General features: G+C 37.7%; 1 protein-coding gene across 2 annotated transcripts in view; it reads left to right on the forward strand.

Moving 5' to 3' along the window:
* The window catches only part of LOC149257217 (plasma membrane fusion protein), a 205739-nt gene that overhangs the window by 173548 nt on the left and 15178 nt on the right, over nucleotides 1-17013 (forward strand). The window contains exon 5 of one of the 2 annotated variants that reach the window (XM_089413740.1): nucleotides 3121-3180. The exons of the other annotated variant lie outside the window; for it this stretch is intronic. Coding sequence (XP_089269866.1) covers nucleotides 3121-3180 — 60 coding nt within the window. The remainder of the gene's footprint in view (nucleotides 1-3120; nucleotides 3181-17013) is intronic. 2 annotated transcript variants of the gene reach the window in all.

Genomic DNA, 17013 nt, shown 5'->3' on the forward strand with positions numbered 1-17013 from the left:
GGCATCCTTCCTTCGCACGTGTGGTTGTGTTTGACCCTTAGAACAACCCTCTAACCTTTGGTCTTGTCTTCTCCTTCTTCGCTGCAATAGAGGCTCCTTAAGATCGTCTTCTTTATCTCCTTTCTCAGCTTCCCTTACTCGCTGATTTCAAAGATGAGTTGCGTTATCTTGGAGAGGTGTAATGACCCTTATATATAGGTGTTTGCTCCTTCTTTTAGGCCGACTTGACTTTTATGCTTCAGATTTCTTCCTTTTAGGATGTCGATGCTTGGAGGAGGCTTGTGACTTTGCTTGGAGGTATTCTCTTGACCATAATACATACACATACAAGGTGTAACATGCCCTTAAGGTCTTGAACCTTTTCTTTTGAGTATTTGACTCACCTATAGCACTTTAACTAGTGCTAGACCTATTTCAATGAGCAAGAAACTCATTGACATATATTATAAAAATAATATTTCTTTTCTTGAATAAGTACAAGTATCAAAAGTACATTTATGAAGACTGAACCGAGTTACATTTCCTTCAACATGCTTGGTACCTGTCTGGCTGTCTGCGTTCTCTCTTGTTCATCCTAGGAGCTCCAATGAACTCCTTTGCATCTCTCAATGTCCTACAAACTTCCCCGCTAGTTCGACCACTAGTGGTGGGAGGCTCAACCAACTCCTCATCCTGCCTCCACTGCTTCGTTTGCTGCGAACTACTTAGATCACCTGCACTCGAAGATATGTTGGCACTAGTAACTATACTAGATTGTTGTGATTGTCGTGGTTGTTGTCCTTGTGGTCGCATGTAACGAACAAAGATTCGTATACTCAAAGGAATGCTCTGATATCAATGTAACGAACAAAGTTCGTATATGAAACAAATTACTTTAGAAGCTCTGAAATATATAAATATCCATGATAGGACAATAATATATAATATATAAGAATATTTGAATACAAGTGAGATGATAATGATTACAATGAGGGCTCACTTATATACCTAAGAAGGTGCCCTTTCATGAATGGTCATGTCTCTAAGACATGCCTCTTTATTATTAATTACTAGTTAATTACTATTTATGTTTATTATTGTTTACATTTTTAATTATTTGTAATATAAATTGTATTCATAACATTGCCTTCCTCTTCAAAAAGCTTTGTCCTCAAAGCTTACTGAAGAAAGGGTTTGATCTCCTTTTTTGTTTTGAATATCTTCTTGTCTCTGAACATTCATCTTCGTTGACACAAGACGATATGATCCTCTGAGTGATAAACAAAATTGTCAGATTGAGAAAGGATCTGACCATCCTAGATTAATCTTCTGTTAAATATTCCGATCACTGAAAATTTGTAATAAATTGTTATCATAGGAGTGGATTCTGCAAACTTCAGTATTCCCTAGAACATAAATCTGTTGTTTCCGTTCTGACTGGTTGAAATATGTACACTGACTTAGTTGTCTGCTCTTGTAATTTAGATGTCGATAAGGAGTTCTTCTGGTTGGACTTTCCCTTATCATGTGTGTGGCGGTTTCCTGATTTACTTAAAGTACTGTTATTGTTGAGTTGACTATTGAATCATCACTTGGAATTTCCATTGTTTGAATTGCAACTTTTGAATATGTTTTAACTTGTATTGGTTTGTCATCATCTTGTGTTGTAGCATTTACTGGATCAATATTCATTCTTTTTTCTTCAACTTGGACTATTGTATCTAAAGATTTTGATGTTTCTTTTGCGATAAGTTCTTCAAATTTGTTTTGTAATGATTTCTTATCATTTTAAAGTTTTTTAATTTGATTGAGTAGCTTTTGATTATGATTTCTGAGACGTAAGAGTTCTCCAATTTCTGCTTCCTCACTCTTATTTTCAATGTTTTGATGTTTAAGCTTCTCATCTTTTAGATCTCTGATTTGTTCTAGTAACCTTTGATTAAGGTTTTTTAAGCACGAATTTTCTTTTGCTTTCTGGGATAGATTCTCATTGAATTTCTTATCGAGGCATATGATTAAAAAGTCATGATTTTTCATTAAAATACACCTTAGACTATATTTTATAATTAGAGCCTTTCAAATGTAAATCATTGTTCATTCAATCATTATTTTATCAACGAATTTTTATATATCATAATTATCTTAAGAAATAATCTACTATGAGCATTAGACACTCCACACACATAGATCAACATTAATGACACTATATTTACATGATTACAAACCCTCGAAGAGGGAAAACAATCCATGGCACTGAAGGCAATTTATTAATGCAAATGTAATTTACATGAACATCTTTTGGATGAACCATCAACAAATGATCCTCCATGCTATTTAAATAGAGATCATGGATCAATTGGATAACAAGCCAAGATGTTGAGTTGTCAGATCGCTCATGTACAAGACATAATTGTGGCCATTGGATTATTAAATTACAAAAGCACACTAAAAAAACACAATAAAAGCACACCAAACTAAAAAGCACATTAGATCAAGATGTACTTAAAGTCTTAGACTAACTCCTAGCATCAAAATATTCTAACAATATATGGGTCATTGAGCTTCTACATGTACACACCAAACCTTGTGAAATAATGTAATGGAATATTTTGTTAGTGGAGATTTCTACGGCATAGGGTTTCTCCACTAAACATGTTATCATGATTTTATGTGATGTTGTGTTTCTAATGGTGTTAGGTTATAGGCCTATATTTTCAACATATTATCTTAAACAGAAATGGTTTTACACTTAAACAATTAACAGGTCTATTCGTGGAGTATAGAATACATAAGTTTTTACGTTTAGTTAGATATTGTTGATCCTATTTACTCCAACGTCCTGCTTGCAAATAACATAGGTAGTCAATATCCTTGTCTTTGGGTTGTGGCAGTGTACTTCAACATTCAATCAGGAAACATGAATGCGGAGATGAATATAATACTCTCCTTCCTTGCAGGCTTTTATTGTCTTTATTAAATAGTTTCAAAGGAATGTTGGAAAAGCATGAGCAATTAGCGCTTTAGGACTCCTGGAAGCTTTTCATAAGAAGGGTTTACTACTTAGCTAGAAAAACCATCTGTAATAAGTAAAACAAATGTTCATACTTTAATGGCACTAAAACTTTCCTGTATGAATTACAGATCCTTTGCCATACTTGATGAGCTAGTTGAAAGTGGTGAGCCCGGAGTTGTGCGGAACAGGTGAGATTTGCTGTTTTATAATAGCCAAAAGAAAGAAGTACTTTCATGCGTAAGTAGTCACGCATGTCCTCAAATCATTGTGCAGAGACATAAATATTAAAAGTTATTGCCAAGCATTTCACTTCCTACCTCAAATCTTGATTTGAGCAGATGCAAAGAAGTTCCTGGGTAGCTTTCCTCATTTATAAATTTCAGAAAAGACATTTCTTTTCCATTGTTTCTTCTGGCATCTAACATATACTATAATCCTTGTCACAGATTCTGTAATTCAATTAGAGACTGTAAGTACTAAATTTTTTCCATCTAGGCTGTTATGTTGTGTGTGATGATACAAATTTTAATATCCTTCGACTTGTTATTTCCACAGTGACTATCTTGATCTGCATATCACATTCTCTTCATCTGTGCTCATTGGGATGTCACCAAATAAGAGAGTTGGAGAATTTATTTGATCATTCTACTGATAAGTAACAATAATTTGATACACACACAAATTGAACTGCTAAACTTACAGAATCAGAGACTTTCCCTGGGGTATACTGTTGATGGTAATGATTCATGAAACCTTCAGCTGAGAGCCCTCAATCTTTGTTTTCTAGCAGTAGCGCAACACGAAAAATAGTGCTAGACGATTGTTCTTTATTTCCAGTTTTGAGCACTTTTGACACCTACCAAGTCATAGTACAAACAGTAGCATTCTAAGTCTCCTCTAACATAGTTTCACAAATGTCAAGACACAAACCCCTTCCGATCTTTAAAAAGTGAAATTGTGAGCACCTTTCAGTGCTTGGAATGGTGATGCACAAAACCCTATTAATATTTGCGATGTAGAGTTGGTATAGTATTAATTTGTATTGTGATTACACCGGTCTATAATATCAATGGAGTCACTGGAATCAAGATCATGTGTTAGAATAAATATTGATCTAAAATAGGTTTCATAAGAAAAAATATGGTTGAAGAGTTGGAATTCAAAAACCAATAGAATTTCAAGAAATTAGGTCAATAATAATTATTGAATTGTAACTATACAAATCAAAGATGATTATGTGTCATATTTTTATTTGGCAATACTGAATTACATATAAATCTCACACTGGTTAATATTTTGGTAGGATCATTTTGAAATATGATAAATATTCTTGAAATAGTAGATGTGGATAATTCATATCACAACAAAATCACTTTGAAATCTGATAAACATTTTATATTATTCTTTGTTTATATATATAATTTATTAGTTGTAACTCATTGTAACTAATGAATTATAATATGTAAGTTTATTAGTTATAATATATAATATACTATGTTATATAATTCATTAGTTGTCATTTGTTATAATTCACAAAATAATATATCTCTTTTTAATATTTCCAAAATTTTGCAAAACTCTTAAGTGATTTTCCCATGCACAAAAATTGGAACATGACAGTCCTCCCCACCAAAAATTGCTTTTCCTCAAGCAATATCACCCTGTGTTGCTGATCCATAGGCTGGCCGAGCTAATGCCAAAGTCCCAAATGTGCCACTGGACCACTCCTTGTTGTTGCGCCACCATCACATTAACAAATCCTATGTCACCAGGGTCCTAAACCAACGTGATCTCCTCCTGGGGAATATCCTGTCACACTGGTGAAGTTTCCCATGTCATTAGTGAATCACTAAAGCCCAATGGAAGATCTAAATGATCTCCCCCTATAGAAACTAGATCACCCCTGAGGGTAGTTGAACCGCCAAATCCTGTGATGCGTGGATCCCATGCCAGTCTGAGAAGGGTACCACAATGCTGACGCTGCACACTCTGACTATGAAAGACTACCCATCGTGCACATATTGTATCCTCCTCTCCTGGAACCTGATAGCGAAAATCTGCGAAGGCCAAGCTCGTCCTACCCAGGCATCTCCATAATGTCAACGTCTACCCATCCACTACTAATCCCGATCCTAAGTAGCAACAAGGAAAATCGGCCTCCCATGTCATTAGTGAATCACTAAAACCCAATGGAAGATCTAAATGATCTCCCCCTATAGAAACCAGATCACCCCTGAGGGTAGCTGAACCGCCAAATCCTGTGATGCGTGGATCCCATGCCAATCTGAGAAGGGTACCACAATGCTGACGCTGCACACTCTGACTATGAAAGACTACCCATCGTGCACATATTGTATCCTCCTCTCCTGGAACCTGATAGCGAAAATCTGCGAAGGCCAAGCTCGTCCTACCCAAGCATCTCCATAATGTCAACGTCTACCCATCCACTACTAATCCCGATCCTAAGTAGCAACAAGGAAAATCGGCCTCACCATACAATGGAGGTCTGAACGATCCCCCATGTGTCCAACCCAAAGTGAAGTAGATCACTCTCTGCCATGGTCCTGCTCATCTCGAAATGGAGTGAACTATCAACCAATTGAATCCCTGGATCCCAAATCCAGATGTGCTGCGGCATAACTCTGACAACTGTTGGAATCCCTCTGTGCCTTGTTTCTGATCCCTAGATGCCATCCATATAACAAGTCCATATATCATGAATAGATCTTATGCATGCTAAACTGCCCTGCTCCTGCCATACTGTTACGAATACAAATTATATAAAAACAATAAATATAAATAAATGTAAAAATAAATAATCAAGTAATGATTATGTTAAATAGTGATTAGTTAAGTGAAAAGGCATGTCCAAAGGAGATGCCCAATCATGAAAGGACACCTGCTTGTTGAAGAAAGTGTAACTAGGTTCTGTCTTCATAAATGTAATTTTGATCTTTGCACTTGTAAAAGAAAAGAAATATTATTTTTGTAAATTATAAAATGAGTTTCTTTCTCATTGCATAGGTCTAGCATGTGTTGAAGTGCTATAGGAAAGTCAAAGAGTCAAAGAAAATGTTGAAAAACCCTTCTTGGGCATATATCAAATATATTTGAATCAACCTAGTGTCTAGAAAAAGCCCTCCAAAAAGACAAGCACAATCCTCTTAATGTCAGCCTGCAAAAATGAATTAAATAAGCTAAAGAAGTCATGTCGGCTTGCAAATAGAGACACATCGGTTCACTCTGACATGTCAGCTAAATATGGAGGGCAAACCACTATATATACCCAGCTACGGTCCGCGCAAAAGAGGAGGACTATCACTCGGATCCTCTGAAATCTCGGATGCGTACAGTAACTCTGAAATTTCGGATGAGTAAAAGAGTTCAGGTTTTTGGATGGAGAAAGATCTCTGTGTTTTTTGGATGATAGAGGTGATGTCTTAGCCTTAATGATTACAATGTTCATCTCCTTGATGTTCATAGTCTTAGCCTCTTCACAGGTTACAGTCTCAGCGTAGGTGTGATGATAAAGACCTCAGTGCAGGAAGAAAACACAATCTCAGTCTCAGTTGTGATGATGTTGATCTGGGTGATCCAACAATGACACGTTTAGTATCAACATAAATTCAAGATGAAGTTATGATCTCAGCATAGATATTGATGGAGACATTAGTTACACAATTATGATCTTAGTGAAGTTGCAACTATGGTGAAACAATCATGATCTCAGTGGATCTGGGTGCAACTCTCATTCGTATATATACATATCTCAATATGAAGATCTCGTTGAAGACCTCAGTGAAGGTGCAGTAAAGGTGTTACAGTAGTAATGAAGATCTCAGTGGTGCAGTAGTGAAGGCCTCCATGGTGTAGCAAATATGATGATCTCAACAGTGACAAATAAGAGGATTGTTGTCTTGGTCTTGGAGTGGCATAATAGGTCAAGGGTCATGGTCTTGGTATTCGTCAATTGGAATCTCTATAAGAAGAATTTTGTGTGGGTTTTCCTCTCAAAGAGTGAGAGGTTTTGGCCCTGGCAGAAAGCCAATATCTTGTGTTCTTGTCTCTTTTGATTTGGTAGCTATTTGATGAACTAAGAAGACACACTCTAATAATAACAACTAAAGATTGTGCTAAGAAGAAAAAGTTAAAACACCTCACAAATAGTTATCATGCTAAGAAGAATCTCATTAACTATATTTGCCTTAGATTCTTCAACACTGCCTAGGTATATAAGCGGGTCCTCATTGTAACATTCATCATCACTTGTACATTTTATATATTAATAAATAATTATTACAAATACCTTTGTGTATTTTTACATTAAAGTCATCAAGCTATAAGTTTTGTTGCTTTAGTGGTATCGGAGCCATGCGAGACTTTGAATATTATCCACCACACAATATAACCATGCGAGTCTTTGAACGTTGTTCGCTGCACGATATGCCATTACATTTACGTCCTGAACTCATTGAGTAGTTTAGTGAAATTCAAGAAAAGCTTTAGCAATGGGAAAAATCATATGCAAAAGTTAAAGCACGTCTGAAGGAAATCAATAATAAAGAAAATGATAGCGACAGTGAAGAAACAAAACAAGAAGATGAACAATATCATAACATTGAGGAAGATGTTGAAGATGGCATGTTTGAGAAAGAAAAAATGGATTATGAGAGAGAGAAGGAAGAAAACCATGATCAAAATGATGAAGAATCATTACATTCCGCAAAAGATCACGAAAATGTTATACCAATCAGAGATTATAATGATGATGATATTAAAGGTTGACATAATTCTTTTACAGATGCTGAAAGTGTTGGAATCCATGGTATGGGAACCAAAAGCATTGGACAATAGACCTATAAATAAACCTTCAAGGATCCTTAGCCCCCCTTAATGCTATATAGTCTGTCGTTGTTTCACAAAATCAATGTAGAAGTTGTTGTTCCTTTAACTGTCGTGAGAAGTGATATTCCACATGGGGATACCGTTAACACTCCCAAACTTCAAAACTTGCACCCCTCCATGTCAATTGACAAGACTTAAAGTGAGGGGATCATGGACAAGAAGTTAGATAACCTACAAGATGGGAAAAAATCAATGGATTTGCAGGGTTATTCACAATCTTTGCCTAATCCAGGGAGCCCACAAATTTCTAAGGCAAATAGAAAAATTGTCGGTGATCATAATATTGTCGTGAAACCAAAAACAAAAACCTTTCAAAAAATTAATACAAAAAAAGGGTTGCAATTGTTGAGCCGTCCATTCATCCTGATGAAGAGAAAATGACACAAGTGAAGTCTATATTTCTTGATGAATTGGCCCCATCTTGGAATGGAGAGGAATCTGAAATCAACAAACATGAAAACCATATCATTGATATACCTAGAAGCAAAGATTCCAAAACCAACAGTCATAATAGTTATACATATGAAATACCCATTAGAAAAGACTCTAAAATCAGTCATGGAAGTTCTAGAGTCAAGAAACCAAGACAAGGAAAACCTAAAACCAGCCATAATAGTCGTAGCATTGAAACACTAGTGCCTATTAGATATAATGAAACAAACTGTCAGAAAAGAAAAGGAAAAACCATATACAGAGGCTCTTTGAAATCTAGTAAGAGAGATGTATTATCAATTCTGCTCTCATCGAATCCTTCTCTCAACAAAAATAAGAAGGTCGAGCTTCAGGGTTCACCGTAGGATACTTTGCAAACTCTCGGCATCATGGGGACAAATTGATATTTTATATACTTAATGCCGATGGCTTTCATCTCGCGAATAACACAAAGAACCCCAACCGGGGCTGAGAGGAAGAGAAAAATCTGAAATTTATGAAAAAATTATGCCCTTCTGTGGCCGTTAAGCTGGCTTCGAATGGAGATGGTTCGAACTCTGGGCCGTCAAGAGAAACCTAGATATATTCCACCCGACAAAGTGTTGTGCGTACCATGCTTCCCCCGTCTGCTTTGACAACTCTACCTCCGACACCCTCGACAGTTTCCAACCACGGCTCCCGCTGCTCCAATCGTCGTCATTCCACTGGTTGCTGCCGGATCGCCCACGTGTTTTTCCCGCTGTTGTTCCACTCCCCGTTGCGGGATCACCCACGTCGTTTCCTAAATGCCAAGTCAATCGTTACATTGGTCCAGTTGCGTTAACCTTCAACATTGTTCTTCTTATTCTTATTCTTCGCTATCAGCATCCCGACTTATTCTTTGCTGCCAACACGGTTCAATACTCCGCCTTTTTTTTGGGGCTGCGGTCAAACGGTGTGACCTCCCAGTGACATTTTGATCTGTATATATATATATATATAGTACATAATAATATATCATAGAGTAAATCAATCATATAATTAAAATTAATTTAATAAAAAAAATAAAAAGATTTAATATTCTAAAAAAATTAGAAAAGGAGAATTATTATTTTATAAAAAAGTGGATAAATCCTAATTTTAAGGGAGTATCACTGAAAAATTATAAATGCCAAGACGACCAACGCCGACAAGAAGGAAATCGACAGCTACAAGCTTTGAGGACAGCTTTTGAAGGAAGGGGCAATGTTACGAATATAGATTATATAAATATTAAAAACAATAAATATAAATAAATGTAAAAATAAAGAATAAGTAATAATTATGTTAAATAGTCATGAGTTAAGTGAAAAGACGTGTCCAAAGGACATGCCCAATCATGAAAGCACCCCTGCATAGGTATATAAGTGGGTCCTCAGTGTAACATTCATCATCACTTGTACATTTTATATATTAATAAGTTATTATTACAAATACCTTTGTGTATTTTTACATTAAAGTCAACAAGCTATAAGTTTTGTTGCTTCACATACCAATAAGTGACATCTTCTATATTGTCTCTTGCAGTCATCTCTCATCCCAACTGTTATTGGTCAAACTAGCAGAGGTCCTAGGAGGGGATCCTGAAGGGACAGCTACTAGGTCAAGGGCAACAATGGAGCAATAGCCCACTATCACCTCAGCTAAAGCTCCCTGCTCTTTACGGACTTTCACCGATGGGAAGAGACCTGGTATAAGAGGAATCACAATGATGAATGGATCAATGATCGGATAAGGAGTGATTCCTAAAGCCTATTCACAAGAAAGACTCAATTAAATAGCTTACTTGCTTGAGAAGCAAGGTGATGGGCTCTCTAAGAAGGGTTATGAGGATACCTTGGCCTAGGGTTGGAGGATATGCCTTGGCAAGGGGCTCCCTAGACTTAAGGATTCTTATGGAGAAATGGATTCTATGTAATCCTTGTGGGATTTGAGTTATAAAGTTGCAGGACCACAGAGAACCCAAGTGGACCCAAACTAGGTCAAGGGTATGGAGTTGATCAACCAAAGAGGGGCTTGACCTAATTAGGGAAGAGAATAGGATCAAAGGATTAATTTTCTTTTGAAATTTGAATTCAATGATCCAACTAAGGACACTAACCCAAAATCAGTGTAGGGAGAGAAATGATCTTGGAGTTAGGGCTTGCGATATCTCGAGATTCCACCGTCGGATTGTGTTCAAAATTGGAGGGCCCCTTGAGAAGACCCCAACATAGTTGTGGACCAATTTTCAAGGTCTTTGGATGACTAGATTGTGAGATAATTGATGCCCTAGGTGACCTATGGGGGTAGGCCTAGAAAGAAAGAGGGAAGGTGAGAAAGATGTGCTATGGAGTGATCACTAGTGGAGGATCAATGCCTAATCCTTTGGGAGAAAGAGTCAAGGAGATTCCAATGCTTGGGATGATTTCACTTAGTCAAGGAAGCCTCTAGAACAATTTCACATGGCAATTAGCGCATGGGACAATTACTTCGAGGTCTCTACAATTTGATATGCAATATATGATGACTTATCAAGATAAAATTTCAAAAACATATTTCTAGGAACATTCACTTATTCCTACATGGCCCATGACATGATGCAATGCTATAAAAAGACAAATTTCCACAATTTCACATAAGAAAAGCAACAAATTTCAGCCTAGTATAGTGAAAATCCCTAGCAACATGCATGTGACAAAATTGACAAAATAGCATTAAAAGAGTACTTACATGTATGAGAAAGTATATTCAATCATCATTATATGCCAATACTAAAGCTCCAATACAAAAAACAAAGAGATCCACAAATCAAAAGTCATCCATTCATCCAATTTCTTCCTCCAAAAAGAATAGCGAAAATCTCCCAAGAGAGAATGATCAAATCCTAGTGATGATGATCAAAATGATTCATCTCACTTCTATTTATACACTTCCTAATGAATTCGATTTAGCCAATTAGGCCCAATTTAGCCCCTAAAATAAAATAATGTGCATAATAACAAAACTTTTGGTAACAATCCCACCAAATAGCTGAACAATGCAAAGATAAGCTTTTCAAGAGGGTCAAATAATCAATAGAGTGAGTCGTTGGCCATTTGAGGACGTTTGATGAAGTCCAAGGGGTGCCATGATGAAGAAATGGACCCCAAACATAGTGGACAAGGGGTTGGCCCCTTGTTATCCAATCAAGAACCTGTGGTACTCCCAAGTGGGAGTGGAGGCACAAGGACATCCTCATGGGTCTCCAAATGGTTCAGATATGTCGGTAGAGCATCTGTAAGGGCTAGAGTGATCACATAAACTATCCATCTGCAGTAGGAGGCATCCTGGAACATCTGCCAAGTGTATGGTGCAATTGTGGAGTCGGCTAGGCATGATGGACTAGGTGCATCATCCTCATCCAAAAGGTAGAACATGAACAATCAACGAATGCTACTGGGGATCCATGAAGTAATATCTGCTATGGTGGAGGCTCATGGCTCTTGATGCTCATCCTACAAGTGCCAATGTGGCCTTCTGGAGGGCTAGGACCTTGTATAGGGAGACCAAGCTCTAAATGAAAACCCACCTGCAATCCTACATAAGATCCAATGTGTCCCCTTGCCCTCCAATACCACAAATCATTAGAATAATAAAGTAATAATGCTTACAAATCATGGGATCAATGGGGCACTTCATGGTGGCATGCCCTTCCATAGTGGGCTTTGGCATGTACAAGTGTTTCGAAGCTAAATAGGGGGTTAACCAAGGACCCTATTAGGTGGCTTCAACCTCTAAAAGGGTGGCATGTCCATAGTACATCTTTTAAGAGGTAGATGGCAAATGATATAATAATGGAATGGAGTGGGGGATTAAGGGAATCATCCAGACCACATGTCAAGGAGCATGGGTAGCTATAATAAGGGAATCCCACACCTGGGTTTATGAGTGTAGGATGGAGAAAATCGTGGTACAGGAGTTAACCTAGCTTTTTTTTTCCACCCTTCTTCATATGCCTTTACCTTTGATTGATTTTTCTTCATAACTGCTTGGGGCTCCAGGGGATGGAGAGCATGATGTGTAATATGTAGCAGTGGATACCCCCTTGAGGTGGGGTAGTTCATCGCCCAATAGGGTTTGGGACAATCATGGGATCCTTAATGATGTAGGGGGGCTCATCTAGGGTCTGTAGGAACCAGGGTGATGGCCATAGATGAGGGATGGAGCTCATGTTTGGCTTTTGACCACGTGCGAAATTTGTATGTCCCAGCTATCTTTTGCATTTTGTGGTATATTTTTTGTTGTGAGTGGCCAAATTATGCTTTTTATTTTCTTTTCAGCTGCATCAACCTCTGAGGCATCATTCTAGGCCTGACCCAAGGTGTGGACAAGGGGAGGGGGAGGCTAACCTTGTGTGGACCCAATGGACACATGTGGACACATATGGGAAAAGAGATGAATGGGGCTAAAATGAGTGGAAAGGAAGTAATGTAGGTGGTGTTGGGAAGTGGGACCATGCAACCAAATTTGGGATTTTCCATGTAGTGCCATCCCTAAAGCTAATGACCAGTAAAGGAGATCCCACGAGACTAGGATACAAGGGTAACCACGAAATCGGGCAATGGAGACAAGAATACAGACCTAACCCACTCTTTCCCCCAAATGCCCCCACCAATTCATGCCCAAAAGTGCTCATGACAAGTAAGGAAAACTCAAATATACCAATAAAAAGCCATACCTTTGGGGTCGGGAGGCCCACTTTCAAACATACATTCATAACAGATAGGCGAGGGACCACATCGCTAGCTTAAGTGGCGGAGAAAATGACACATTGACCTGTCTGGGGCTGCTAGCTACTGGCAGAGGACCATCTAGGAGAAAATTTTTCTCCCATATACACTACCCACAGGTGGCGAGTAACGTCTGGCTCCAACTGGGACATGAGTTCTCCGAAAAGTGCATGAAGGTACTCGAACGAGAGGTCATGAGAACACCAACAATCTCTTGGTTACCACAGACCTGTTATCTACACATATCAAAGACCAAACACATGGGGCAACATGTTTTTGCAATGTCTTATGATGACCCATGCTTAATGTTAGGATGTAAAATCAACAAAAATTAAAAAATATGCAAATTTAATCTAAATGCAGCTAATCTACCATGATAAATATCACATGATGTTAGTTTTAATGAAAAAATCAGTATGCAATGCATCCTACTCTAACATGCATATAATACAATGTTAAGCTAAGTGTAATCATAAAGCTAGTGCAACCAACATATCATAAAATCAATATACGCATGCCTACCTATATGACTATTTGTGTAAATCTGAATGTGAATGCAGACATAATCACATGGAGGATGAAGTTGGTGGGAGGTGGGAAAATATAATTTCCATGTGAGGTAAAAGGAAGCCCTAGAGGGATAGGTCAATTTAGAAGTGTGGGGCTTTCCTTCTAAGTACACAATGATGGAATGAAAGATCACTCTCAAGAACTCCTTATCACAATCATTGCTTATAATATTATGCTTTGTAGATACCACAAGGTCATGATGAGAGGGGAACGAAGGGTGAGGAAAAGGAGCGCAACAAGTAGGTTGCTCAAGGTGATGGACCCATTAGAGAGGGGAGATCATGGATTGATCAAAACCTTGAGGGTGTGTCCAAGGAGATAAAGTATAGCCAATGAGGGGCTCGTCCTTGACACTATACTCAACAGGGGAATGTTAATTTTTCTTATGGCTATATTGTTCCTTCCTTTGATAATTGCATTTCCTCATTTACACATTAAATTCACCCCATAACATCATAACATTATTCATATTTACATCATTATTCAACAACATATGCAACTATGTAGAAAGAACAATAACATTATCATCAATGCAGTGGAACATAAAGGAACAATAAAATAAAGACATTCACACATAGAGACACCAGGATTGGTCAGAGACCAGGGCAAAACCGACTATGGGGAAAGCCCTTTCAAATTCTTCTTCTAATTAGATTGTCATGGAATGATTCAGCAAAAGGGAGTACAATGATCCATATCTTCATCCATACAACTATCTAGCAAAATCAAGTAAACAACATCCATGAAATGAACCCAACAATGCTCATACTAAAAAACCCTGATCCTGAAGCCTGTAATGAACTATCACTGTTTACAGTCAACTGCCAAACACTACAGTCAACGAGCGAAAACTTTAGATCACTGAAAAACCAACATTTAGGTCTCGGTCGCATGAAGGAGGAGTCATGCATGTGACTAGGAAGGTCCAGTTGCTCCCTTGAGCCTGAAAGCTAGCGACTATGAGTCAAAAACCCTAGATGGCAGTCACATGGAGGACATGTTGTGCGTGTGACTGAAAAGATTTAGTTGCATGAATGAGTCGGCCAATGAGCGACTGTGGTTGAGTTCATACTGTGTCATGCATGTGAATGAGGCCCAAAACCCTAAAACAGAGATGCGAGCTTCGGACTGTGTAATTTCACCTTCGTCCGAACCCATTCTCCGCGGATGTGCCTCAGATTTGTGGGAGCTAGAACCAAGAAAGTGAATAAAAGAATGTCTCATGATGATGTCCTAATGAGGCAGAGGTCACTTGTATTTATAGTCTTTCAAGGGTGTCCACTTTGCCTTAGGGCCGACTTGATCAAATATGCACATGTGGGCTTATAATCTAAAAATACACTTTCCGTTGTCCAAATTTGATGGTCTTTAGGTCAATTTTGGTCCTCTCGAAAATAAAAATTCAATGCAATCATTATTTTCATCAAATGAGCTATCCAATGTGGAATTTGACCATAGTTGCATAATTTAACAAGGAAAGGGCTCATGGTCACTTGGGATCATATGACAAGGGGTGAGGGAATCACTTGAGGAAGACTCAAAATGATGAACAAGAGGAAAAGGAAAAGGGGAGGGTGAAGTGTCATATTCAATGGGTATTTCTTCCCCAAAATCATAATCTAAAGGCTCAAGTGATTTGAATATAGAATCATAGGTGGTAGCCTTATCGATTTCCTCATTATTAGCATCAAAGATTGGGTTTTCCCTAGAAGGAGAATCGATTACTTCCAACTACCCCTCTTCATGCAAGGGAAAATAATAATTCTCCTTCCCAAGGGTATCGATGGATATGTCATCATAAATAATGCTCGAGAGAAAGGGAAAACCAATCTCAACCTCATCCTCCTTGTTAGTATCATAAATAGGAGCATGATCAAATTGAGGCCCAACAATTTCCCATTTCTCCTTTTCAATGTGGAAATAATTTCCAATTTCATCTTCCAAGGAGGTCATGGGATCACCTTCCTTAGGGTTCTCAAAAGGAGTCATTAGGAGTGATATCCTTGAGAAAGGTAAGGTCAACCTCAGCTTTACTTTCCATAGCCTCATCTTCCCTAACAAATGTGTTCACAAAATCATCCCCCTTTTCCTCATGCAGACGCAAGAAGGACTCATCCTTTTGTTCATTACCAAGGTCCTCTCCAACTTCTCTAGATTGAGTCCATTCCTCATTTTGACGATGATCCTGCACACTTGAACTTTCTTTAATGTTACCCTGACCGTCCAATTGACTATTCTTTGCAGGACTTTGCAATTGATTATAATATTGTAATGCTTAAAAAAAAAAAAAACTTAACCAGATATTTAGCCTAAACAGAATATGAACTCTTCATGAACCTGCTTTAAAATTTAACCAAAATTCATATATCAAATTAATTGATTTGATGAGAAGTACCTACCTGAATTCCTGCGGATGAAGAGGCTTCAAAATTGCTCCAGCTCTCGCTCCTGTTACCAAAAGACCATAACCTCCCAGCCAAACTGAGTACAACCTAGGTACTCAGTCCAGAATGCTTCTCAATTGCTGCAATCTGTTCCCCCGTGCCCAAAAACTTCAGAACAAACAAGGCTCAATCCTTACTGTCGATAACTTTGTGTTACAAATTTTCCTCCTCTCAACTGTACTTCCTCCAACCGCCCCCTGATCATTCTTTTTCCCCCTTCTCTCAAGATAACCTTCCTTCTTTTAAGTCTCTGTTCACCACCTCCCTCCATCTCCGTGTCCTAATTTTGATACGTGTTAATTTTATAAACAAAATCTTATTTGATTTGGTGATTTTATTCGAATATGTAATTTGATTTGTTAAAGTTTATTTATTACTTTAATGAATTTATTTAATTTATAATTTTAATTAATTAATTTTATTAATTTCATAAATTTTAATTTACAAATTAAAATTTAACATTAAAACTAACATTTTCTGTTCGTTTGAGGGTTTATCATATATATAGTGTGTTACATACGGGTCCATGCATACGTAGCTATCGTATGGATGTCTCGTATGTATGCTAATACTTGTATTTTATTTAAGCTATAGGTGGGTCATTACAAATATTTGCCATTGATTAGGTCAATCAGAATATTCAAAGCACATAGCACCGAGTGCAATCCATCTTTGAACAATGAACAAGCTCCAGATGGTCTCTATAGTCCAAGAAAAATCATGCTACAACATATCATCAAAATCACTACCTATATTAGGATCCTCATCATTAATATCACCCTATAAGCTTAATATGTCACGTCAAGATTTTGCTTTAGTGATAGGTACAATTTTACTAGGATTATAAAGAGGAGTTCAACAATTAATGGCACCAAGATCGAGGTACATAGAGAGCTTGGTG

Source organism: Pinus tabuliformis, chromosome 6, assembly GCF_031772625.1.
Source record: "Pinus tabuliformis cultivar Carrire ecotype Pingquan chromosome 6, CPIR1, whole genome shotgun sequence".
In the NCBI taxonomy this organism is placed as follows: Eukaryota; Viridiplantae; Streptophyta; class Pinopsida; order Pinales; family Pinaceae; genus Pinus; species Pinus tabuliformis.